This window comes from Pelodiscus sinensis, unplaced genomic scaffold, assembly GCF_049634645.1.
Source record: "Pelodiscus sinensis isolate JC-2024 unplaced genomic scaffold, ASM4963464v1 ctg62, whole genome shotgun sequence".
Lineage (NCBI taxonomy): Eukaryota > Metazoa > Chordata > Testudines > Trionychidae > Pelodiscus > Pelodiscus sinensis.
The window spans coordinates 274,872-300,781 of NW_027465946.1; the positions used below are offsets into that span (position 1 = coordinate 274,872).

Below are 25,910 nucleotides of genomic sequence, written 5' to 3' on the forward strand. Positions count from 1 at the left end.
TGCTGTGGGTAGGGGGCTGGACCGGATGATTCCTGAGGTCTCTGCCATCAACTCGCTCTCCTCCTCTCTGGCTCTTTCAGCTGCTCTGTGTAAGCCTGCATTGTTCCTCCCCAGAGCATGCTGCATGAGTGGGCAAGCAGTGTCGACCTGCTGCACGTCCGGACTCCTGGCTTCTACCCCCAGCTGTGGGCGGGGCGTGCGGTACAGTGGCTTGAGGGCGGGGAGCTGGAACCCCTGGCTCCTACCCCCAGCAATATGATCCTAGCCCCTGCCCGGGTGATGCTCAGTGAGCCGGACCCCTGTGGTACGCATGTGAATGAGGGATGCTGGGGGGGCAGCAGAAACCGCAGCTTCAGCACTTGCCAGGCGCTGAGCTGGACGGGGCGCACGCAGCCAGCGGCCTCCCCGGCCAGAGGCCCCGGCGCGGCGTTTATCACAGCCAAGGATCAGCTGCGAGCTCAGGTAACAGGCTCCGGGCTGCGCGTTCTGAGACAACCCGGATCGATATTTACGGCCCATCAGCTGATCGGAGGCAGATAGCCGCTGCCACCCTCCTTCACCCTGCCCAGTTCCTGCTGGCCAAGGACTTTGCCACCCGGGGAGGGGCTGGTGCTGGCGGAGCTAAGAGGCCGGGAGCTGGAGGGACGCTATTTGCACACTGCACACGGCAGGAGATCGCCGCCCCGGGCGTGTGAGTTGGGACTTTAGTTCTGAGGCGTGCGCCGGATGCCAGAGGATGCCGAGCTGGGGCAAAGGGAAGCGAATCGGCTACTGCCTGAACGGCAAGAAGAAAAAGAAGCTGAACGTGCAGGGGTTTGAGGAGCTCTGCAGGTAGGCGGCTGGCCCTCCGGCCCTCGCCTCGGGGGTGGCTGGGAGCCGTTCAGAAAGGAGCCCGGGTGCACACAATGGATTGGGAAAAGCAGCCGCCCTGGCTGCTTCTGTCTTGGGCAGCCTCCCTGCTCTGCCTCCTCAGCCTGCCCAGGGGTCGACTGGCCACCCCCAGGGGCTGAGCTCGCCCCTTTCATGTATTCATCCCCATTGTATCATTGGGGAAACTGAGGCACCGTGTGGCCGAGGCCCAGACCCTCAGAGGAATGGAGACTCCTAACTTGCAGTCCTACCCACACAGCCTCAATGTGGCTGAGGCTATGGACTCAACAGGGGACTTGAAACCCACTTTCCCACAGCCTAGGTGGGTAGCCCTGCTGCTGCCTACACAAGCCATGTTAGTTACAGGTTCTGTGCCCACTGCGTAGTCCGTAGCCTCCTCCCACGGCATGTTGTCCCAAATGAGCCCCCAACTTACAAATGCACAGCATCACCCAAAGTCAGCCTCCTCTGGAGCGGAGCACCACACCGGCTAATTGTAACCATCCCAGGACCTCCATAGGGGAACTAGGTCCCACAGCCTCCTGCTTCTATTGAAACCTAAGAAGTGAGCAGTAACGAATGTCCTAGCTGGGGGAAGAAGATGGGACAATTGGCTGAGGGCCCTGTGGAAAATCTCTGCCCCACCCCTCTGGCATCTGAAAGAGGAACACAGCAGACAGAAACTCATTGCTAAGATCCTTGGCCTTTCCATGGCACTGGGTCGGTAGGGTTACCCACGTCTGGCATATGGGGAAACTGAGGCATGGAGGCACACGCTCCCCTTTGCCCCAACAGGGGATACAGTGCGTCAGCAGCAGAGCTGGGGGCTGAGACCCCGATTCTAAACTGTTAGGCCACAATGCCCTTCCTAAACTGGAGAAAACGGATCCAGGAGTGCTGACTCCCAGGTCCCAGCCCCTCTCTGCTCTGACCATTAGACACCACTCCCTTCCCTGAGCTGGGAATACAGCCCAGGAGCCCTGACTTCCAGCCTGCTTTCCTAACTCAGAGGCCACACGCAATGTTTCGCATCCATATGTGGAATAAATTTTGTTCTGTGCACTGAGGCACGAGTGAATGTGCACCACCAGGAGAAATACAAACCTGGCTGTGGGCACCAATCAGCTCCTGAGCAGCCACACAAGCTCCCAGCGCACAGGGAACCCTGGCCACACCCCTACTCGCAGCTGGAGAGAAGCCCGGGCTTGGAGGTGTGCCACTTACATCTTGCACTGGGCTGTCAACACGGGTCAATTTCCCTCCGACTTTCCTCCGGGCTTCCCCTCCCCCACATTGCAGCTCCGAGCATTAAACCAGCCCCATGCGGGTTTGTACAGCAGGCAGCAAGCAAAGGGCCCAAGCTCTGCGGGCTGGAGCCGGCTTCCCTTTGGTTCAGGCCAGCTCTGGCTTGTGTGGTTCTTTGCAACACCAGCGGGTCCTTCGGCCTGAAGGAGACGGGGATCTGGACCTAGCCAGCACTCTCTGCCCTGAGCCCCAGCCAGCCCGGAGAGCTCGAGGTATTTTACCCAGGACGTTGGTATAATCAGCCTCATTTTACACCTGGGGAAACTGAGGCACAAGGGGACATGACTGGCCCCCACTCACAGAGCCAGGGGCTCCTGCCTCCATCCACTAGGCTACGCTGCCTCTGGCATCCTAGCCTTTAGGAAGCAAAGGGACTTTCTCCTAGTCATGACCAGTGTTTGTGTATCTGTGAGACGGGCCATGGCCCTGCTCTACATCCATTACCGGGGGGCTGGACAGCTCCAAACAACACAGATCTGTGGGCTGCAGCGCTAGCTCTCTCCACCCCAGACTCAGCCCCGGCCCTCGCCCCCAAGCACCAGCTGCCCTCGTAGTCCCCCAGCTCGCAGGTCTGCTTCTGCATCCGTCACTCCCCCCACCCCAGGGCTCATTCACCGTGGGGCAGACGGCTTGGAGCCTTCGCCTCCCTGCGGAGCCTGCTCCCCCGACCCCAGCTGCCTCAGAGCGTGGGGGTCGGCCCTAGGGACTGAGCCAGGGATGCTGGGATCCTTTCCCTGACACCGACTGGGCCCCTGGTTTGCAAAGCACGACAGGAACCTCCTTCATCACGTGACTTGCCAGAGTTTAGGGAGGTTCACCTGAGATTGTGCCGGGCGCCCCCAGACCCCCCCGAGACCAGGGCCCGTCGGGCCGGGTGCCCCCAGACCCCCCTGAGACCAGGGCCCGTCGGGCCGGGTGCCCCCAGACCCCGGCCGAGATCAGGGCCCGTTGGGCCGGGCGCCCCCAGACCCTGGCCGAGATCAGGGCCCGTCGGGCCGGGCGCCCCCAGACCCCGGCCGAGATCAGGGCCCGTCGGGCCGGGCGCCCCCAGACCCCGGCCGAGATCAGGGCCCGTCGGGCCGGGTGCCCCCAGACCCCCCCCCGAGATCAGGGCCCGTCGGGCCGGGCGCCCCCAGACCTCGGCCGAGATCAGGGCCCGTCGGGCTGGGCGCCCCCAGACCCCGGCTGAGATCAGGGCCCGTCGGGCTGGGCGCCCCCAGACCCCGGCCGAGATCAGGGCCCGTCGGGCCGGGCGCCCCCAGACCCCCCCGAGATCAGGGCCCATCGGGCCGGGCGCCCCCAGACCCCCCCGAGATCAGGGCCCGTCGGGCCGGGCGCCCCCAGACCCCGGCCGAGATCAGGGCCTGTCGGGCCGGGCGGCCCCAGACCCCGGCCGAGATCAGGGCCCGTCGGGCCGGGCGCCCCCAGACCCCCCCGAGATCAGGGCCCATCGGGCCGGGCGCCCCCAGACCCCCCCGAGATCAGGGCCCGTCGGGCCGGGCGCCCCCAGACCCCGGCCGAGATCAGGGCCTGTCGGGCCGGGCGGCCCCAGACCCCGGCCGAGATCAGGGCCCGTCGGGCCGGGCGCCCCCAGACCCCCCCGAGATCAGGGCCCGTCGGGCTGGGCGCCCCCAGACCCCGGCCGAGATCAGGGCCCGTCGGGCCGGGCGCCCCCAGACCCCAGCTGAGATCAGGGCCCGTCGGGCCGGGCGCCCCCAGACCCCGGCCGAGATCAGGGCCCGTCGGGCCGGGCGCCCCCAGACCCCGGCCGAGATCAGGGCCCGTCGGGCCAGGCGCCCCCAGACCCCCCTGAGATCAGGGCCCGTCGGGCAGGGCGCCCCCAGACCCTGGCCGAGATCAGGGCCCGTCGGGCAGGGCGCCCCCAGACCCCCCTGAGATCCCCCCAGACCCTCCTGAGATCAGGGCCCGTCGGGCCGGGCGCCCCCAGACCCCAGCTGAGATCAGGGCCCGTCGGGCCGGGTGCTGCCCGGACACAGAGTGAGAGGCAATCCCTGTACAAAGCACTCAGTGTCTAAAGAGGCAAAGGGAGGATTTGATGCCCCATTTTACAGATGGGAAACTGAGGCACAGAGTGAGGTGAAGCAAAATGCAGGACAATGTAGCACTTTAAAGACTAACAAGATGGTTTATTAGATGATGAGCTTTCGTGGGCCAGACCCACTTCCTCAGATCAAATAGTGGAAGAAAATAGTCACAACCATATATACCAAAGGATACAATTAAAAAAATGAACAAATATGAAAAGGACAAATCACATTTCAGAACCGGAGGGGGATGCGGGGGGGGGGGGAGGAAGGTAAGTGTCTGTGAATTGATATTAGAGGTGGGGAGAGTGGGACGTCTGTGAGCTAATGGTATTAGAGGTGATAATTGGGGAAGCTATCTTGGTAATGGGTAAGATAGTTTGAGTGAGGTGATTTCAAGCTCACAGCAGCGTGACTCATGGCATCACCCCATGGAGCACCCCCCTGTGTGCAGAGATTAAAGTCTCTCAGGGCTGGTACATGAAGGCCCACAGAATAGATCAGCCCCCCCCCCCCCGCCTTATCTTATCTCTCCACTTCCCTTATCTCCAGCTTTCCTTCTCCCTCCCTGCCTGTGTCCCTCACACTGACTCTGCCGGTCCCAGGGCATCGCCTTGTGGCCTTCGACACACAGCGAATGAAAGTCCCTCTTTAGTATGTGTATCCCCGGTTGCCACAGAAGGTATCAAGGCGCCGCCCAGACCCCGGCCGAGATCAGGGCCCGTTGTGCAGAGCTTTGCACAAGCGCGTGCTACACCCCAGCTGGCACTGGTAGAGTTGCCAGGTGTCCGGTTTTGAGCCGGACAGTCCAGTATTTGAGCTTTCTGTCCGGAAAACAAATTGAGAAAATACCGGACATAGAAATGTGGGGTATTTTCTAATTAAGTTGTTATTATTATCAGGAGTATCTGTACGTAGTTGCGTGTCTACCAGCCAGGCAGCACACAACGACGCAGTAGAGACAAGAGGGGCGGGGCTGGGGTGGGATGGAATCCGTGGGGCCAGATTCACCCATGCGCCCTGCCAGGACCGTGAGCGGGACAGTCAGCACCCTGGGATCTGTGTGCACCCGGGCCAGCCCCGCTAGCTCTGTTCCCCCCAACCCCCTCCTGGCCAGCCCTGCTTCCTGCTGGCCGGTTCCCCCCTACTCTGATCTCCTCTGGCCAGCCCCGCTCCCCCTGCTCCCCTCCCGGCTGACCGATTCCCCCCCGGCCAGCCCCACTCCCCCCAACCCCCTCCTGGCCAGCCCTGCTTCCTGCCGGCCGGTTCCCCCCTACTCTGATCTCCTCTGGCCAGCCCCACTCCCCCTGCTCCCCTCCCAGCTGACCGATTCCCCCCCGGCCAGCCCCACTCCCCCCAACCCCCTCCCAGCCAGGCCTGCTTCCTGCCGGCCAGCTGCCTCCTGCCCTCCAATCTCCTCCAGCCAGCCCCACTCCCCTCCTGGCCGGTCCCCCCCGCATCTGAGATCAAGTGTATCCGGTATTTTTTTTAAACCATCTGGTAACCCTAGGCACTGACATAACAAAATCAGGTGTAACTTACACTAGTGTCGGTTCACGCGAGGCCATATAGCCACTGATGTCCCAATACAAGTCTCCCAGCTGGCCACGGAAGGTTTATTCCAGAATGACTGTCCTCGCACACACCCGCCCAAGTAACAAGAGGCAGTGTGAATTGAAACTGCTGTGGATACTTTGGACCAAGCTTGGGTAGATCCACCAGGCTAATGGCCGTGGTTCTTGCCTTCATGTGGAAGGTTTAAATCCACGTTGGAGTGTTGTGCTTAAAAGAAGCACCCGGGATCTTTTTCAGAGGGCTAAGGCAACACGCCACATTTATTGAACATACATAGATCAATCAATACTTATCATATGCACAGGACACATCACACTCATGCACTCACACACACACAGACACACACTCCATCTTGTTACCAAAAGTTGCTCCCCCTAACTGCACTGGCCAGGTGAGTTAGATGGGGGAGGGGTGGAGCCGGGCTTCTGCGGATCCGGATCGATGCTCCCATGTTGACAAGATGAAAACCCGGGGTCCCTCTGCAAGATGCCTCCTATTTATCCCTCTCCTGCAGCCAATTAGTCATCACCTGGCCTTTCCTAATGCTGCTTCGAAGAGAGTTCTTCCAAGGGCAGCACTTGCTGCTTGACTCCCAAGGCGTCTGTCTGTCCAGTCTTCTTAATGAGCTCACTGCACAGGTATTGGCTTGGATCTGGCTCCCAGACCTTCTCCACCCTGGCAACTGCTGCTGGAGGGGCTCCCCTTCCATTCTCCATTCACACCTCGTTCATTTCAACAGGACAATCAAGGAAAGGGGGGAGCTCAAAAGACAGTTTTTTCTTACAAGATCTATCTATATAAAAAGGAAAGTTTCTCTTAATGCAGAGTTCTAGGAGAAAAGTTCCAGAGATTCTCTAAGACACTGAACAAAGACAGATCTAAAAGGACGAGCTCTTAATACAAAGTTATATGAGAGTGACAATATTACAGGGATTTATCCACAGGAGCAGCCCCGGGGAGAGCAGGGCGAACCCCAGGGCGACATCACCGATTTCTGTACAAGAGCCACATAGGCTCGATTTGCAAAAGCGGCGAGGAGTCCTGTGGCACCTTAGAGACTAACAGAAGTGTAGGAGCATAAGCTTTCGTTGGCAAAGACCCACTTCGTCAGATGCAGGCAGTGGAAATTCCAGAGGCAGGTAGAAATATGCAGGCCAGGATCAGGTTGGGGATGACGAGGTGGATCCAATCAGGGAGCATGAGGCCCACTTCTAGCAGCTGGTCTGGAGGTGTGAATTCCAAGAGAGGAGAAGCTGTTCGATTTAGCTTCCGTCTGGCCCCATGAAAGCTGAGGTGACAGAAGCCTGGGTGAGGCAGAAATACATTTCAACATGGGCCGTTGCACCCCTTGAAAGCTGCCCAGTTTTGCTGGGGCTCCAGGCCTTTGCAACGTCACTTCTGTTGGGAGGAGAAAGGGATGCGACAATGCAGCCGTATCCTGGTCAGAAGAGCAGCAGGCAGCTGCCTTGTGCAGAAATTCCCATGCCTGCCCCTCCAGTAGGCCCTGTGCCCAAGAAACCATCCCTCTGCGTCCTTCCAGCAATCCGCAGCCCAGAGAAAACACCACACCAGGCTCGGCTTAACTCTGGCCTGCTGTGCTTTGGGCGGTAAGTCCCCAGTGTCTGCAGCTTCCTTGAGCCCGAAAAGGGGCTTCATTGCTCCTCCCATTGAGCCTGCAGCAGGGAGCTCAGCCCAGAGAGGCCTGTGATTGGCTTTGGAGTAGAGATGATTAGGGCTGGGACATACTTCGGGAGATCATCTAGTCCAACCCCCTGCTCAGTGCAAGACCAACCCCAGACAAAGGAACTTGGACCTTTCAGCATGACCCTCCTTAGGATAAAATGGAGCCTGGTTAGCCTACAGATCTGAGTACAATCCTAGAGTCCCAGGGCTGGAAGAGACATCTGGAGTCAAGCCCAGCTCCCTGCCCAAAGCAGGACCAACCCCAACGCAATTGTCCCAGATTTGTCAAGCCAGGATCTAAACACCTCCAGGGACAGAGATTCCACCCCCTCCCTAGGGAACCCAGCCCAGCGCTTCACCACCCGCCTCGGGAAATCGTTTTTCCTAATATCCAACCTAGACCTCCCCCACTGCAACTTGAGACTATCGGTCCTCATTCTGCTATCCCCCACCCCTGAGAACAGCCTCTCTCCATCCTCTCTGGAACCTCCCTTCAGGGAGTTGCAGGCTGCTCTCAAATCCCCCCTCACTCTTCTCTTCTGCAGACTAAACAGACCCAAGTCCCTCAGCCTCTCCTCAGAGGTCATGTGCTCCAACCCCTTAATCATTTTGGTTGCCCTCCGCTGAACCCTCGCCAATGTGTCCACATCCCGTCTGTAGTGGGGGACCCAGAACTGGGCACAATACTCCAGATGTGGCCTCACCAGAGCCAAATAAAGGGGCCTAATAACTTCTCTGGATCTACTGGCAATGCTCCTCCTAATGCAACCCTCATATGCCATTAGCCTTCTTGGCTACAAGAGCCCCCTGCTGACTCATATCCAGCTTCTCATCCACTGGAACCCCCAGGTCCTTTTCTGCAGAACGGCTGCTTAGCCAGTCGGTCCCCAGCCTGTAACTATGCTTGGGATCCTTCCATCCCAAGGGCAGGACCCTGCACTTGTCCTTGTTGAACCTCATCAGATTTCTTTTAGCTCAATCCTTTAATTTGTCTAGGTCACTCTGAACCCTCTCCCTGCCCTCCAGCGTATCTACCTCTCCCCCAGCTTAGTGTCATCCGCAAACTTGCTGAGGGTGCAATCCATCCCCTCAGCCAGGTCATTAATAAAGATATTGAACAAAACCGGCCCTAGAACCGATTCTTGGGGCACTCCGCTAGAAACCGACCGCCATCCTGACATCAAGGGAGTGATCACGACCTGTTGGGCCCAACCTTCCAGCCAGCTTTCTACCCACCTTACTGTCCATGTATCCAATCCATACTCCCTTAACTTGCTGGCTAGAATATTATGGGAGGCCGTATCAAAAGACAAGGTATATCCCATCCCCTGCCTTCCCCGTGTCCACAGAGCCAGTTACCTCATCATAGAAGCTAATCAGATTGGTCAGGCAGGACTTGCCCTTGGTGAGTCCATGTTGGCTATTGCCGATCACTTTCCCCTCTTCCAAGTGCTTCAGAAGGGATTCCTTGAGGATCCCCTCCATGATTTTTCCAGGGCCTGAGGTAAGGCTGACTGGTCTGTAGTTCCCTGGGGCTATGTCTAGACTGCAGGCTTCTTTTGGAAGAAGCTTTTCTGGAAGAGATCATTTGAAAAAACTTCTTCCGAAAGAGAGCATCTACACAGCAAAAGTGCATCGAAAAAGTGATCTGCTTTTCCGAAAGCTAGCGTCCACATTGAATGGACACTCTCTCACATGTATCTGTGATTGCTATGAACGGAGTGACCACCAGAGCACCTGTGCTTTTTCCTCTTCCCTCTTCTTTCGAAAGAACTCCTCCTTCCCCGTCCACACGCCTTTTTGCAAAAGAGCTCTTTCGGAAAAAGGCTTCTTCCTCGTAGAAAGAGAGTTACCAATGTCGGAAAAACCCTGCTGTTCTTTTGAGTTTTTTTCAAAGGAACGCGATTGCAGTGTGAATGTAAGTGAAGTTTTTTTCGGAAGAACTCTGCAGTGTAGACATACCTGGATTGTCCTTCTCCCCTTTTTAAAAGATGGGCACTACATCTGCCTTTTTCCAGCCACCCAGGACCTCTCCCGAGCTCCACGAGTTTTCAAAGATAATGGCCAAAGGCTCTGCAATGACATTTGCCAACTCCCTCGGATGCATTAAATCTGGCCCCATGGATTTGTGTATGTCTAGCTTTTCTAAATAGTTCTTAACCTGTTCTTTCCCCACCAAAGGCTGCCCACCTCTTCCCCATACTGCGTTGCCTAGTGCAGTAGTCTGAGAGCTGACCTTGTCTGTGAAGACAGAGGCAAAGAACGCAAAGTACTTCAGCTTTTTCAGTAGGCAAGGACAGAATTACTGTGGGGAAACTGAGGCAGGGAGTGACTAAGAAGTGACTGGCTCAAGTCTGCATGGGAAGGCTGTGGCAAAGGCAGAGGAGGTTGATCCTGTGACACCTGCACCCCCATCCTGTACGCTGACTAATGCTGACCAAGTTTCCTCTCTCAGCCAGGTGCCTGGGTTCAAATCCCTGACTCTGTTTTTCTTTCTTTTTGTTTGCCCAGGAAGCGAGGCTATGAAGTCATCGAGGTGAGTCTGAGCCGGACAGGCTGCCCAGGAGGAGTGGGGGATGTGGGGCGAGGGGGGCAGGAGCATGATGGAGAAGTAGATCTTATGAGGAAGCTGCCTCCACTGAGGTTGGGACCCAGAGAGGAGAGCCCCCGCATCTGCTCCCTACTGCACCCCATCGTGCTGCACTGGGATCAGCACTGAGGTGGCCCCCGGTTCAACTGTGCCGGTCTCCTCGCTGCGGCAGTGCTCAGAGCAACGCAAATCCGGCTGGAGGACGCTGATAGACGACTGGGGGGAACTCAGGTCAACGACCAGGCTGCCTGGACACCAGGGTGATGGGCTCCCGAGTCGGAGCAGGCAGGAACCCGTCACCTCCCTCTGCGGAAGGGCTGAGGCTTTAAGTGCCCGTCTTTGTTTGCTGGAGCCGGGATCGGCCCCGTGTGTCAATAAGAACTGGTTTCAACTGACAGGCACTGGCAAAGTCCACAGAGATAAGGCGAGAGTCGTTACCGGCTGGCACCGGGCAACGATGAGCTAGCTGGAGCTGATCCAAGAAGGCGTCCAGGCGGGTGGGCGTGAAAGAGCCTGGCGCTTTGTTCGCTGGTGTGTGGCCGTTCCCCCTCCTCCCGGGGTGATGAATCATCCTAGCTTGCAGATAGCACAAAGGGCTCCTCCTTGCCACCAAAAGGCATCCACCTCTGGGGTGGGGCAGAGCAGCTGATGATAAAGGGATCACTTGTCCACACTTGGGAGCATTGACCTCTGAGAAGGGGCAGTTCCTCGCCCTGAGATGCAACCACTTCTGGGGAGGGATGTACTGCTCGCTTTGCCTGCTCTGCTGCACTAGTGCTCCGCACTGGAGGTGAACCGGGTGCTAGAATGTCTTTGTGGCTTGGAGCCAGCTGTGTTGGCTACCGGGCAGTGCCCAGGCTGGTGGCGGGGGCCAAAGGCTGGCCGTCAAAGGATGCTCTCAGGAGGGGGGGGAGTTTTCTCCCCACAAAACGCTGATTTGTCCAAATGGAGATGTACCCTGAGTAAGGCATTTCAGGTCAGGCCAGAGGCAGCAAGCAGCCAGCCGGGGAGATGGGGGTGTGATGCTGGCAGGCACGGCTCTGCAGTGTGACCTCCTGCACCCCTCTCCCTGGATCCTGTTTGAAATTGCGGGCACCGGAGAATCCGCCAGGCTAGAGCCCCTCCCTGTTCAAACTGCAGCCTCTGTGCCCCATCCGCAGGCATCTGCCTTCACCTGCCAGCCTTACCGGGGCTCCTGTCCCTGCGCGGCCGGAGCTGGCTGAGAAATCCCACCGAGGGCTCAGCACGTCAGTCTGCCAGCAGGCCAGCTGGGTGATGCTGAAGTCTCCCCGCAGAGCTCTGCCGAGCTGTCACTGGACCCAACAGCTAAAGCCGCTACTGAGGCAGGGAGCTGTGCAGCTGCCTCCTTCTCAGACCCACTCTGAGCGTGAACAGCTCGGACCCGGGCACGTGTCTGTTCAGAACCACCCAGCCATTTATGGGCCTAGCACGTCTGCCACACTTCCCGGGGCTGGGCTGGCCCACCGGGCCAAGGTCTGAATATTCAAAGCCAGGGCTGAAGGCGAGTCTTTCCCCGCTCTCCCAGGCCGCTTTGCTTGGCTTTTAGAAAGGAGTCCGAACCCACAAGCAGGGCCCTCGGTGTCTCACGGGACTGGCCGCAGCACAGAGCGGAGGGGGAAATAGAGCAAATCTCGCCGCTTATCATCCTACATCCCTGTTCCGGGGCAGGGGCTGGGGCTGTCCGGCCAGGGGACGCCTTTCTCTGCGTTTTGTCCCGGTGAGGCTGGGGGATGTCGGGAGACCCTGACCGTTCTCGTGGGCCCCTTGGGCCCCGGCCTCACGCCAGCCCCCTGCAGACAAGGGATTTAGTTTCTGCTTTTCCTCCCCTTCCAGATTGACCTGACCAAGCCCCTCTGCGAGCAGGGTCCTTTTGACGTCATCATCCACAAACTCTCCGACCTGCTCCTAGAGGCTGAGTACGACAGCCAGTCCCACCAGCTCATCCACGACTTCCAGGTAAGGATGGCTGGGTCCATGGGGATCACTCATCTGACTCCTGGCCCCGCAGGCCATCCTGACCTTCCCCTCCACAACTCCTGCTGCTACGGGAGCAGATTTTAAGAAATCCCGTCTTGATTTTTAAAATGGCCCGTGACGGCCAATGCACCACAGCCACTGGTAGCTGTAGCAGGGCAATTCCCCTGTTAGAAACAGACGCCCTAGTTCTAGTCGGAATTTTTCTAGCTTCAATTTCCAGCTACGGGGTCTTGTTAGACTGTCCTCTGAGAGCTGCCGAGCTCGGACAAATGTCTTGGGTTTGAATTGGGCTTATTTAGTCTGGAAAAGAGGAGACTGAGAGGGGACGTGAGAGCAGCTTCCAAGTGTCTAAAAGGGTGTGACAAGGAGGAGGGAGAAAAATTGTTCCCGTTGGCCGCTGAGGACAGGACAAGCAGCAACGGGCTTAAACTGCAGCAAGGGAGGTTGAGGTTGGACATGAGGAAAACCTGCCTGTCGGGAGGGTCAAACACTGGGATAAGTTGCCTGGGGAGGTTGTGGAATCTCCATCCCTGGCGATATGGCAGAGCAGGTTGGACACACGCCTGCCAGGGTCGGGCGAGATGGTGCTGGGTCCTGCCGTGGGCACAGGGGACCGGACTCGATGACTCTCGAGGTCCCTGCCAGCCCCAGGACTCTAGGACTCTGCCCCCGTGTAGGTCCTAAGAGACGGCTCAAGCCAGGTTCTCTGGTGAGCGAAATGGACGGCGCTCTTGGCGTGTCTCCACCAGGCAGGGTTTCTCACCCTTCGCTCCTTCCCGTGACTCTCCTGGGCCCTTCTCCAATTCACCAGCATCCTCCGCGCCCAGTGGGTCTGTCGGGAGCCTCACGCAGGGTCCAGCTGGGGAGCGTGGCCTAGTGGTCACAGCCCCAATCCCGGACTGACAAGGGGACTGTGGAGAGGGGAACTCAGGCCGCCCCACTGCACCTGGCTCCAACCCAGGGCCCTTTGGGCGACCAGTAATCTGGCAAGCACAGCCTCCCGGGGCCTTTCCTTAGGGCCCTTCCCCAAGCCCCAGAGGTCAGAGGCGGTTACCAATGTCCAAGGTCCCTCTCTAGCTGTCTCTGGGCTGGGACCCCCTTCCCTTGGGAAGCTGTGCCACAGCCTGAGGCGTCCTGCTGCTCTGTGCGGCCGGCGTGGGGGCTGCTCACCTCCAGCTCTGTAATTCCCGCCGACGGAGCATTGCTTAGAGTTAGTGTGTGGGTTGGGGCTGGCTGAGCCCCGAATAATCCCATGTCGCCACTGTGGGGTTTGTACGACCCATCACAGGACACCAGCCCCAGACGCAGGATCCCAGAGGTCCAGGCCAAACACAGGGGGAAAATAAGCTCTTGAGAGACGCTTGAGTGTCCGGGGTGTAGGAGCACATGGTGTCTTTGTCTCCCACTGTAGCTCAGGATACAGTGCTCCTTAGGCTCCGTCGCTCGGACTGCTTAACATGCCTCTTGGGCTCCGTCGCCTGGATTGCTTAACATGCCTCTTGGGCTCCATCGCCCAGACTGCTTGACTGGCCTCTTGGGCTCCGTCGCCTGGACTGCTTAACATGCCTCTTGGGCTCCGTCGCCCAGACTGCTTGACTGGCCTCTTGGGCTCCGTTGCCCGGACTGCTTGACTGGCCTCTTGGGCTCCGTTGCCCAGACTGCTTGACTGGCCTCTTGGGCTCCGTCGCCTGGACTGCTTGACGTGCCTCTTGGGCTCCGTTGCCCGGACTGCTTGACTGGCCTCTTGGGCTCCGTCGCCTGGACTGCTTGACGTGCCTCTTGGGCTCCGTCGCCAGGACTGCTTGACGTGCCTCTTGGGCTCCGTCGCCAGGACTGCTTGACGTGCCTCTTGGGCTCCGTCGCCAGGACTGCTTGACGTGCCTCTTGGGCTCCGTCGCCCGGACTGCTTGACGTGCCTCTTGGGCTCCGTCGCCCGGACTGCTTGACGTGCCTCTTGGGCTCCATCGCCCGGACTGCTTGACGTGCCTCTTGGGCTCCGTCGCCCGGACTGCTTCACAAAGCACTCAGATGTGCCTCTAGTGGCTCGTGAGCAGGGAGCGGATCAACACAACCCCCCAATGGCTCCATCACTTTAACCCCTCCCATCTCCCCATGCTAATGTCACATGTTATCTTTCACCGTTCAGACCTATGTGGAAACCTGCCCCAGCACCCTCCTCCTCGACCCATTGCCAGCTGTCCGGCCGCTCCTGGACCGCTTCGAATCCTATCGCCTCCTTCAGGGCCTTCAGGATCAAGGTAGGCGACGCTGGGTCCCTCTGGTTCTCTGACCTCCAGCTGCAAGTGTCCCCATCACTGACGGCGGCAGCTCCCTCGCGTCCAGAAGGGGGCGCTGTCGGACTGAGGGAGGCACGCCCAGCGCCCGAGGCCTGAGGGCCCGGCTAAGGAGAGGTGGCCACTGTGAAAGCATCGACCCTTGGCCTGCTAGCAGGGCTGGGCCCATGGAGCAGCAGCAACGTGTGCACTGGGAGCCAGGGGTTCCAGCCCCATGGGCAGGGGGGAAGAGCCCCAGGGGGGCAAATGTCCTTGGTCTTCTCCCTTATTTCCTCCCCCCTGCTCTGCAGACAACTGCATCTTCTCCCCACCCTATGTGGAGCTGCCCAGCGGGACGGGGTGCGACGCGGTGGCACGGATCCGGGAGCAGGGCCTCCCCTTCCCCTTAAGTGAGTGACCCAGCACCTCCTTAATACCTGGGGGGGCAGGCCATGGGCGCTCAGTGCCGCTGCTGAACCAGACCAGCGCAAGCCAATCAAAATGCCTCCCCCCCAGCCCTGACACCCAGGAAGTTGCTGTGCACCCGTCGTGCTGGGCTTGCAATGAGTTTCCAGGCCTTGGTGCACCAGCCTGCCCTGCCGTGCTCAGCCAGGGCAAAGCAGGGCTGGAGGGGGAGAACAGCCTGCTGCTGGCTTGTTCCTTTGGCTCAGTTAGTAGCCAGGCTCTCCCCAAGGCTATGTCTACACTGCAGGCTTCTTGCGCAAGGGCACCCATGGCAGTGTGGACACGCTCTTGTGCGAGGAAGCTCCGATGGCCATTTTAGCCACAGAGGATTCTTGCACAAGAAGCCCCTGTTGCCCGTCCACACTGTCCTCTTGCACAAGAGGGCTTATTCCTTGTGGGGAGGGAATAACTCTTGTGCAAGAAGCCCCTGTTGCCCGTCCACACTGTCCTCTTGCACAAGAGGGCTTATTCCTTGTGGGGAGAGAATAACTCTTGTGCAAGAAGCCCCTGTTGCCCGTCCACACTGTCCTCTTGCACAAGAGGGCTTATTCCTTGTGGGGAGGGAATAACTCTTGCGCAAGAAGCCCCTGTTGCCCGTCCACACTGTCCTCTTGCACAAGAGGGCTTATTCCTTGTGGGGAGGGAATAACTCTTGTGCAAGAAGCCCCTGTTGCCCGTCCACACTGTCCTCTTGCACAAGAGGGCTTATTCCTTGTGGGGAGAGAATAACTCTTGCACAAGAAGCCCCTGTTGCCCGTCCACACTGTCCTCATGCGCAAGAGGGCTTATTCCTTGTGGGGAGGGAATAACTCTTGTGCAAGAAGCCCCTGTTGCCCGTCCACACTGTCCTCTTGCACAAGAGGGCTTATTCCTTGTGGGGAGAGAATAACTCTTGCACAAGAAGCCCCTGTTGCCCGTCCACACTGTCCTCTTGCACAAGAGGGCTTATTCCTTGTGGGGAGGGAATAACTCTTGCACAAGAAGCCACTGTTGCCCGTCCACATTGCCCTCTTGCACAAGAGGGCTTATTCCTTGTGGGGAGAGAATAACTATTGTGCAAGAAGCCCCTGTTGCCCGTCCACACTGTCCTCTTGCACAAGAGGGCTTATTCCTTGTGGGGAGGGAATAACTCTTGTGCAAGAAGCCCCTGTTGCCCGTCCACACTGTCCTCTTGCGCAAGAGGGCTTATTCCTTGTGGGGAGAGAATAACTCTTGCACAAGAAGCCCCTGTTGCCCGTCCACACTGTCCTCTTGCACAAGAGGGCTTATTCCTTGTGGGGAGGGAATAACTCTTGTGCAAGAAGCCACTGTTGCCCGTCCACACTGTCCTCTTGCACAAGAGGGCTTATTCCTTGTGGGGAGGGAATAACTCTTGTGCAAGAAGCCACTGTTGCCCGTCCACACTGTCCTCTTGCACAAGAGGGCTTATTCCTTGTGGGGAGGGAATAACTCTTGCGCAAGAAGCCACTATTGCCCGTCCACACTGTCCTCTTGCGCAAGAGGGCTTATTCCTTGTGGGGAGGGAATAACTCTTGCGCAAGAAGCCCTCTGTTCTGACGCTTTCCTGTACATTTACTTGCGCAAGAACACACGTGCAGTGGAGACGCTCTGCAAGTTTTTGCACAAGAACAGACGTTCTTGCACAAAAAGCCTGCAGTGTAGACGCAGCCTTAGGGTGTATGGGGCCCTAAGCAGTACTATGAAACTGGTGCCCTGATACCCGACACACGGGGGGAGGGGGTGTTTGTGGGTGTGGGTGTGTGTTGTGGGTGTCTGTGATTTTATCATCTTCAGCCACGCACCAATGAAATAGTTTTAAAGCAAATGTTCAGCTCCGGCCCTGCTGACTGGCAGAGTAAATCCAGAAAGAGCCCATCTGTCCCTGGGCTTGGCCAGTGTTGTGAAATGGCTTCATTGCCACATGAATGGCTCTGCCACAGGGTGAGGGTGCTGCTCACGGCTCTGCCAGGCTTGCTCACTCTTCAGTTCACTAGACCCTCTCCAGAGGAGGCAGAGCCGCAGACCAGGCAGGGGACAAGGTGGGTGGGTGGACATTAAGACCCAGGGGTGCCCCAAATTTTCAGGTGCTGCATGTCCTGCATGTGGGTAAGGACGGCCCTGGCAGTAGCAGCTTGTGTGCCACAGGGATCTGGGTTCAAATCTTGGGGGTCACCTAGGCGGGGCTGGTTCTTACATTTCCCCCTAAGGCAACTCTGGCCAGATAAACGGCAGAGTCAGGGCCTTATTGCCTGTGGCGGGTACAGGGCGGGTACCGGGTCACAGTGGACCTCAGGGCTGGAGGGGCAGTGTGCAGGGCAAACCTGCGCTCTGGCTAGTCCGTGTCCATGCCCAGCCCTGAGGGAGAACTGGTCACAGGGGGGCCCGGCCTCAGTCACACCCCAGCAGCTCAGGAGGGAGGGATTTGAGTCAAAAGTTACGCGTCCAGGAAGCCCCGATTGGCTCTTTCGTGGAGGGCTGGAACGAGGGGCAGGGTGATGTCATGTCACACTCAGTTGTCTCCTCCTCTTCCTCCCTCAGTCTGCAAAACCCGGGTGGCTCACGGACCCCGCTCCCATGAGGTCAGTAGCAGCGCGTCCCAGAAGTTGCCTTTAAAGGGTCAGCTGTAGCTCCTTCCCACAGCAGCTAGCCCCTGTGGAGGATAATGGCCTATTACTGCTGCTTGTTAATGGAATGGCTCATTTAGCTCACGCAGTGGAGGCCTGCATGGCGGCATGGGAGTTTGTGGGTTCAGATCCCACCACAATTGCGGGGGGGGGGGGAGGTTGGTATAAAAGCAATAGGAGACTTTGAGGTTGGGGGGTCAGAAAAGAGGGGGAAGAGACCTGTCAACCCACCGAGTGGCGGTGCCAGAGATCTGGGTGGGGTCAGCACTGGGGCCGCTGGGAAGTTTCCCATTTCATTAGTTTTTGCCAGAAAATGTGGGTTTTCGAGCACACAAAATGTGTCTGCTTCCCACTGGAAAAATCCAATGTCCTCAGGAGAAAAGGAGCACACTGCTATTTGGAAACAGGGGAGCTGCAGCTGGGACCTTTCTTCCTTCTCCCGGGATACACCAGGATATACCGTGGGCGCTCTCCTTCAGCTACTTTGGGCCTCTTTTTCATTCTGTGGACTACCTTGCCCATGATGCACCACTGTGGCTCAGGAGGGGAGAGCTGGGTTCATCATGGGAGATGTAGTCCAGCTAGGAGCCCCCCCCCACCTGTTGAGGTATGAGGCACCTGAACTACAATTCCCATGAGGCACCAGGACTGTGTTTGAGCCCCTCCTCCCCACCCATTCTCTGCCCCTCCCAGTCATTGTTCTGCAGCCCCAGGGGTGCGTCGGGGGAGACCATGCCTCCCTGCATGCTGTGAGCCCAACATGGAGCATTGCATGCTGGGAGCTGTGCCCTCTCACAGGCCACACCTCTGGCCCTAGCTGTAATCGGCTGCTGGCAAGCTGCCATGGCAGCCAGGGCTGGCGGGAGGCTAGAAGGGGTGGAGCTAAGGAAGCCCCTCCCCTTTTCTCCTCCCGCGAGAGGCCCCCTCCAGACAGGTCCCTGCCCATCCCCCGGCTCTTCTCTGCCCTCCCCGCCCCCCAGATGGCGCTGATCTTCAACGAGGCGGGGCTGGAGGAGGTGAGCGCCCCCTGCTTGCTGCAGAGCTTCGTCAGCCACGACGCCACCCTCTTCAAGGTCTTCGTGGTGGGCTCCTCCCACTTCGTGGTGCGCCGGCCGTCCCTGAGGAACTTCCCGCCAGGGCAGTCAGGTGCGTGGGGGCCCCGGGGCGGGAATTGACAGGCTGGGGTCCTCCAGCCCTCAGGCGTGGTGGGGGAGCCACTAGCGCCAGGCCTGGGGCGGAGAGTTCAGTGCCACCTGCTCCTATCCTACCAGAGAAACAGGGCTGAGCCCCAGCACACTCACTGCACGGGTGGCAGTGGGGTTGCTCCGCAGGCAGCTGAAGCCCAGCTGTGCGACCAGGCTTGTGCGGCCGCTCCGGAGGGATTCCAGCACCCCCAGCTAGGGCCTGGGTTTCGACTGGCGGCGCAGGCAGGGGCCCTGCACAGTCCTGCAAACCGGTGCCCAGTGCTCAGCGGTGTGATTTCAAACCGCCGCCTGTCGACTAGCACAGGACCGTCAGAGACGGCCCATCTGTGCCTGGGCTTGGCCAACACCCATTAGCACTCCAGTGGCTCTGTCACAGGCTCCATGCGCTGCGCATGGCTCTGGCAGGCTTGGTGACTTGGACGTTAAGGAAGAGCTACAGAGCAGGGAGAGGAAGAGGCGGGTGGGAGCAGGAGACCCGGGGGGTGCCCCAGATTTTCGGGTGCCCTACACCATTGTGTATTCTGCATATGAGTAAGGACAGCCCGGGTGCACATTCACACATGCCTTGGTGCACATAAAAAACTTATTCTGCACATGCCTGGGAAAGATTAGAGGGAACTTTGGTTCATATGCCCTCACCCCTCAGAGTCAGAGCCAGGTCCTCAGCCAGGGTCAATCCTCCATCGCCACACTGGGGTCAAGGGAGGCCAGCTCGGGGTCAACGCCACGGGCATCACCAGAGCCCATCAGCGACAGACTGCACAGCTCTGAGCTGGTCGCAACTGAGCCCAGCGTCTCTGAGCCCCCGTGCAGGAGAATTGCCCCGGCAAGGCCCCAGCTCACCTGAGCTGGACTCACGACCTCGCTCTGTTCCTTACAGCCCGGAAAAGCATCTTCTTCAACAGCCACAGCGTCTCCAAGCCGGAGTCCTGCTCCCGCCTGACTGCAGTGAGTACGGGCGTGCGGGTGACACCGGGAGGCTGCCGGCTGGGTCGCGGTACCAGAGACAAGGCGGGGAAAGGAGGGGGAGTGAGCACAGCAGGGAGGATGGTGCAGGAGCGGGCAGCAAATCCATCCCACTCAACATGCAGCGGGAGAGAGCAATGCAGCAGCCCCGAGCGGAGGGGCCTGACGTGGCCCCCATCATTGGTGTCTGGGCACTTCCTCCCCCCCGTGATCTCCTGCTGAGAGGGGACACAGGGGCAGCCTCAAAGGAACCCTAGTGAAGGGAGCAGAGGCTGCGGAGGCAGGAGACTGAGCCTCCATCATGGCTCTTGGCTGGATGGATTGAACCACTGGCCCCAGTAGAACGCTCATGACTGGTTCTGGGGTGCAGCTTGGACAGGCCCAACCAGAGCCCACTGCGGCTCTAGGGGGCGCTGTGTTACAGGGAGTGGGGCCAGGGGCTCACTAGGGGGCGCTGTGCTACAGGGAGTGGGTCAGGGGCTCACTAGGGGGCGCTGAGCTACAGGGAGCAGGCCAGGGGCTCAGCAGGGGGCGCTGTGCTACAGGGAGTGGGGCCAGGGGCTCACTAGGGGGCGCTGTGCTACAGGGAGTGGGGCCAGGGGCTCACTAGGGGGCGCTGTGCTACAGGGAGCAGGCCAGGGGCTCAGCAGGGGGCGCTGTGCTACAGGGAGCAGGCCAGGGGCTCAGCAGGGGGCGCTGTGCTACAGGGAGCAGGCCAGGGGCTCAGCAGGGGGCACTGTGCTACAGGGAGCAGGCCAGGGGCTCAGCAGGGGGCGCTGTGCTACAGGGAGCAGACCAGGGGCTCAGCAGGGGGCGCTGTGCTACAGGGAGCAGGCCAGGGGCTCAGCAGGGGGCGCTGTGCTACAGGGAGCAGACATGGGGCTCAGCAGGGGGCACTGTGCTACAGGGAGCAGGCCAGGGGCTCACTAGGGGGCGCTGTGCTACAGGGAGCAGGCCAGGGGCTCACTAGGGGGCGCTGTGCTACAGGGAGCAGACATGGGGCTCAGCAGGGGGCGCTGTGCTACAGGGAGCAGGCCAGGGGCTCACTAGGGGGCGCTGTGCTACAGGGAGCAGACATGGGGCTCAGCAGGGGGCGCTGTGCTAGAGGGAGCAGGCCAGGGGCTCAGCAGGGGGCGCTGTGCTACAGGGAGCAGGCCAGGGGCTCACTAGGGGGCGCTGTGCTACAGGGAGCAGACATGGGGCTCAGCAGGGGGCGCTGTGCTACAGGGAGCAGGCCAGGGGCTCAGCAGGGGGCGCTGTGCTACAGGGAGCAGACATGGGGCTCAGCAGGGGGCACTGTGCTACAGGGAGCAGGCCAGGGGCTCAGCAGGGGGCGCTGTGCTACAGGGAGCAGGCCAGGGGCTCACTAGGGGGCGCTGTGCTACAGGGAGCAGGCCAGGGGCTCACTAGGGGGCGCTGTGCTACAGGGAGCAGACATGGGGCTCAGCAGGGGGCGCTGTGCTACAGGGAGCAGGCCAGGGGCTCACTAGGGGGCGCTGTGCTACAGGGAGCAGACATGGGGCTCAGCAGGGGGCGCTGTGCTACAGGGAGCAGGCCAGGGGCTCAGCAGGGGGCGCTGTGCTACAGGGAGCAGACATGGGGCTCAGCAGGGGGCGCTGTGCTACAGGGAGCAGGCCAGGGGCTCAGCAGGGGGCGCTGTGCTACAGGGAGTGGGGCCAGGGGCTCACTAGGGGGCGCTGTGCTACAGGGAGCAGGCCAGGGGCTCAGCAGGGGGCGCTGTGCTACAGGGAGCAGGCCAGGGGCTCACTAGGGGGCGCTGTGCTACAGGGAGCAGGCCAGGGGCTCAGCAGGGGGCGCTGTGCTACAGGGAGCAGGCCAGGGGCTCAGCAGGGGGTGCTGTGCTACAGGGAGCAGACATGGGGCTCAGCAGGGGGCGCTGTGCTACAGGGAGCAGGCCAGGGGCTCAGCAGGGGGCGCTGTGCTACAGGGAGCAGACATGGGGCTCAGCAGGGGGCGCTGTGCTACAGGGAGCAGGCCAGGGGCTCAGCAGGGGGCGCTGTGCTACAGGGAGCAGGCCAGGGGCTCAGCAGGGGGCGCTGTGCTACAGGGAGCAGACATGGGGCTCAGCAGGGGGCGCTGTGCTACAGGGAGCAGGCCAGGGGCTCAGCAGGGGGCGCTGTGCTACAGGGAGCAGACATGGGGCTCAGCAGGGGGCGCTGTGCTACAGGGAGCAGGCCAGGGGCTCAGCAGGGGGCGCTGTGCTACAGGGAGCAGACATGGGGCTCAGCAGGGGGCGCTGTGCTACAGGGAGCAGGCCAGGGGCTCAGCAGGGGGCGCTGTGCTACAGGGAGCAGGCCAGGGGCTCAGCAGGGGGCGCTGTGCTACAGGGAGCAGGCCAGGGGCTCACTAGGGGGCGCTGTGCTACAGGGAGCAGGCCAGGGGCTCAGCAGGGGGCGCTGTGCTACAGGGAGCAGGCCAGGGGCTCAGCAGGGGGTGCTGTGCTACAGGGAGCAGGCCAGGGGCTCAGCAGGGGGCGCTGTGCTACAGGGAGCAGACATGGGGCTCAGCAGGGGGCGCTGTGCTACAGGGAGCAGGCCAGGGGCTCAGCAGGGGGCGCTGTGCTACAGGGAGCAGGCCAGGGGCTCAGCAGGGGGCGCTGTGCTACAGGGAGCAGACATGGGGCTCAGCAGGGGGCGCTGTGCTACAGGGAGCAGGCCAGGGGCTCAGCAGGGGGCGCTGTGCTACAGGGAGCAGGCCAGGGGCTGCTTTTTCATCCGTCCTAGCAGCAGGCACGTGTCCCTCGCCCAGACCTTTCCTCCCTCAGCGTCATTCCCGGGAACGCCCTGGGGCCCCTTCCCCGTGACTCCCCCAATCCCAGGCTGTTCTCTGCCCCTTTCTCAGCCAGATGATGTGACGCTGGAGCCGCCCCCCCCTTCCGACAGTGTTGTGAGCCGGGCTGTGCGGGGCCTGCGCACCAGCCTGGGGCTCTCGCTCTTTGGGGTGGATCTGATTGTGGACAAGCAGTCGGGGCGGTGTGCGGCCATAGACGTCAACACCTTCCCAGGTGAGTGGCTACGAGTGGGGGAGGGGCCCAGCAATGGGTGCTTGTCCCTCTGTCGATACAGGCCTCTGTCTCCCAGTGGTGCACCCGGGGGCACTGCATTGCAAGGAGTCGAAATGAGCAGGGCACAAGCGATGTTTCAACAGAGAGTGCACAGAGAGCTGCAGCCACCTCTGGGGTGTGGCAGAGCAGCTGTTTTTACAGGGCTCCCTCACCCGGCACCAAGATGCAGCCACCTCTGGGATGGGGCAGGGCAGCTGTTTATACAGGGCTCCCTCACCCGGCACCAAGATGCAGCCACCTCTGGGATGGGGCAGGGCAGCTGTTTAGCACGTAGCGTTTGGACGAGTCCCGGGGCACCCTGGGACAGCCTGGCTGACACTCTAGTGGCCTCCACAGGTTACGAGGGTGTCCCGGAGTTCTTCTCAGCCCTCCTGAACCACATTGAGACGCTGCTGGAGAGCCACGCGCAGGCGGCCAGGGCCAGGGTGCTCATGGCTGAGTATTCCCTGCACCAGCGGGCTCCGCACCTGGACACAGCCCAAGGGAGCACCCACGACACCGACCCGAGGGCCCCTTGGATGGCCAGTTCCCTGGAGGCCCCAGGGGACAGCAGCTTCTTCACCTTTGCCGTCCGGCCTGCCGTGCTGTCCCAGCACTGAGGGGCGCTGTGCTCGCCTGGGTGTCCAAGAGAGCAGGAGGGATGTTGCCAGTCTCCGCAGGGAATAGTCCCAAACAGCCAACAGCCAGACCCAGCAGGATCTCCCTGGCTCCCATCACCAGCCCATGAGATCAGAGCACTGGCCCTTATCCTGTGGCATCCTCAGCCCCTGCAGTGTGGACCAGCCAGTCAGTCCATATAATGCGGTCCCTCACTCCCAGCTTGGACCAGGCTAAGGCCTCGGGCCATACAACCTAGTATTGCACCTCGCTTTGTGCAGGGACCGGCTCAGTTCTGGTCCAGATCATGCAGCGCTGACCCTCCCTGCCTGGACCAGGCCAGAGCCCCGGGCCATACAACCTAGTATTGCACCTCGCTTTCTGCATGGACCGGCTCAGTTCTGGTCCAGATCATGCAGCGCTGACCCTCCCTGCCTGGACCAGGCCAGAGCCCCGGGCCATACAACCTAGTATTGCACCTCGCTTTGTGCAGGGACCGGCTCAGTTCTGGTCCAGATCATGCAGCGCTGACCCGTCCTGCCTGGACCAGGCCAGAGCCCTGGGCCATACAACCTAGTATTGCACCTCGCTTTGTGCATGGACTGGCTCAGTTCTGGTCCATATCATGCAGCGCTGACCCGTCCTGCCTGGACCAGGCCAGAGCCCCGGGCCATACAACCTAGTATTGCACCTCGCTTTGTGCAGGGACCGGCTCAGTTCTGGTCCAGATCATGCAGCGCTGACCCTCCCTGCCTGGACCAGGCCAGAGCCCCGGGCCATACAACCTAGTATTGCACCTCGCTTTGTGCAGGGACCGGCTCAGTTCTGGTCCAGATCATGCAGCGCTGACCCGTCCTGCTTGGACCAGGCCAGAGCCCTGGGCCATACAACCTAGTATTGCACCTCGCTTTGTGCATGGACTGGCTCAGTTCTGGTCCATATCATGCAGCGCTGACCCGTCCTGCCTGGACCAGGCCAGAGCCCCGGGCCATACAACCTAGTATTGCACCTCGCTTTGTGCAGGGACCGGCTCAGTTCTGGTCCATATCATGCAGCGCTGACCCGTCCTGCCTGGACCAGGTCAGCTCACCAGTGCGTACAGTCCAGTAGCGCACCACATTGCCTGGACCGGCTCTGAGCACTGGGATCTCATCGGCGCAGACACCATGGGGCCGTGTAGCTCTGCCTCTTCGGCTCCAGCTCTAGGTAGCCCTTGGCCCTGCCTCAGGGAGCATGGACTGTCCCCGGGCCAGAGCAAGAGGGCAAAGCTGTGGTAGCCTCCAGCCCCCCACCCCCCCGTTAATTCTAAACACACAAAGGGGTTGACACGCCCAGGGAGGGGGTGCACAAGAGCTTGACGGCCACGCCCATTCCCGCCCCGGTGTAAGGACGTGGTGCTCTTGGCCATGCCGCATGCTGGGGCCGAGGGACTGGGCCGTCTCAGCACTGAATTGCGGCTGCGTCTGGTTCCCAGCGCTCCCCACCCTGGGTTTCCTGGCCTGGGCCTTGGGCTATGGGGTGGCTCAGCCTCCCGGAGGCATCTGGAAGGCCCAATGCTGAGTGGGAGACATTTTCTTGCAGACTGTGGGGGCGGGGGAGGGGGGGTCAAAGCTGCCCTGTGACGCTTCAGTGCCAAAAAAAAAAAAATTAAGATTTATTTTTAAAAAAATGGAGCGTCCCGACTGTGATGTCACCAGCCAGAGTTCCTCACAGACCTTCCTTCCTCCAGCTCAGTGGCTGCCAGTTTTATAGAGGGATTCCCTACCCACAATCCTTTGCTGGGAAGGGATGCCTTCCCTAGTCTCTGGGCAACTGACAGCCCATCTGGCCAATCAGCTCTTTTCCTCAGTACCAGCTCTACCAGTCTCCATCACAGCCTGTCATGTTCTGCGTTTGCTTGCTCCACTTTGGCAGCCAGGCAGCGAAACCAGAGCAAGGTATTCTTAGTCCAGATGCAGTGTGTCTACTTGAGGCATTAAGCGGGTTAATTAATTACTCCACTTTAATTTCACACCATCTCAGCACCAGGAATAGGATTCAGGTGTAGACAAGCAACCAACCTCCACGGCTGCAGCCGAGCAGCCCAGATCTAGCTGGCATGGACCCAGCAGAGAGATGTAAAGGTTTCCTGGTGCGTTTTCCACCACAGCTCTGTGCCCTGCGGAGACCCTCACCGTGCCTCCTCCCGCAAGGGGGCAAGCCCTTCCCCAGCCATTGCTTATTGCTGGAGAAAAGTGCAGATACAGGAACCCCAAAACAGCTGCAGCATCTGAACCCATTTTACCCACGTGTTGTGACTGGGAAAAAAAATGGAACCGAACTGGCTCCTTTTGTGCTGAAACATCTCAGTGCCGCAGGGTGAACGAGTTTTTCCCTTGGGGAAATGCAAACCCTTTCAAACATTCAAAATCCAAACATTCCCTTTAGCCCAAAACACCTTTGGGGGGGGGGGGTTGAACTTGCTGACAGTTTTGAAAATAGGGTTTGTTACCCAAATGATGTTTGTTTAGAATGGCCATCGAACCGAAACAAATCCCACTGCTGGCTCCCAAACGTGCTGTGTCAATGGCGAATCCTTCAAAACGGGAAGTCCCCTGGCTCCACCCCCACGTGCTTGAGAGGGGCCAGG

At 59.9% G+C, this 25,910-nt stretch overlaps 1 protein-coding gene across 1 annotated transcript; it reads left to right on the top strand.

Annotated features, from left to right (window-relative positions):
* Nucleotides 1-594: 594 nt before the first annotated feature.
* LOC112546611 (inositol-tetrakisphosphate 1-kinase-like) lies at nucleotides 595-25,269 on the top strand. Its single transcript, XM_075917205.1, has 10 exons — nucleotides 595-831; nucleotides 9,990-10,014; nucleotides 11,923-12,045; nucleotides 14,213-14,324; nucleotides 14,651-14,749; nucleotides 17,343-17,383; nucleotides 18,409-18,574; nucleotides 19,514-19,581; nucleotides 22,462-22,624; nucleotides 23,021-25,269. Exons 1-10 carry the CDS (start codon nucleotides 737-739, stop codon nucleotides 23,281-23,283), a joined length of 1,155 nt encoding a protein of 384 aa, XP_075773320.1. The 5' UTR covers nucleotides 595-736; the 3' UTR covers nucleotides 23,284-25,269.
* Nucleotides 25,270-25,910: the final 641 nt, after the last annotated feature.

What these genes read in the sequence shown, in the direction of transcription:
- LOC112546611 (XM_075917205.1), top strand. Translation starts at nt 737, where the DNA reads ATGCCGAGCTGGGGCAAAGGGAAGCGAATCGGCTACTGCCTGAACGGC. An exon ending in TCAGGGCCTTCAGGATCAAG is followed by an intron (nt 14,325 to 14,650) that starts GTAGGCGACGCT and finishes CCTGCTCTGCAG; the next exon opens with ACAACTGCATCTTCTCCCCA. An exon ending in ACGGACCCCGCTCCCATGAG is followed by an intron (nt 17,384 to 18,408) that starts GTCAGTAGCAGC and finishes CCCGCCCCCCAG; the next exon opens with ATGGCGCTGATCTTCAACGA.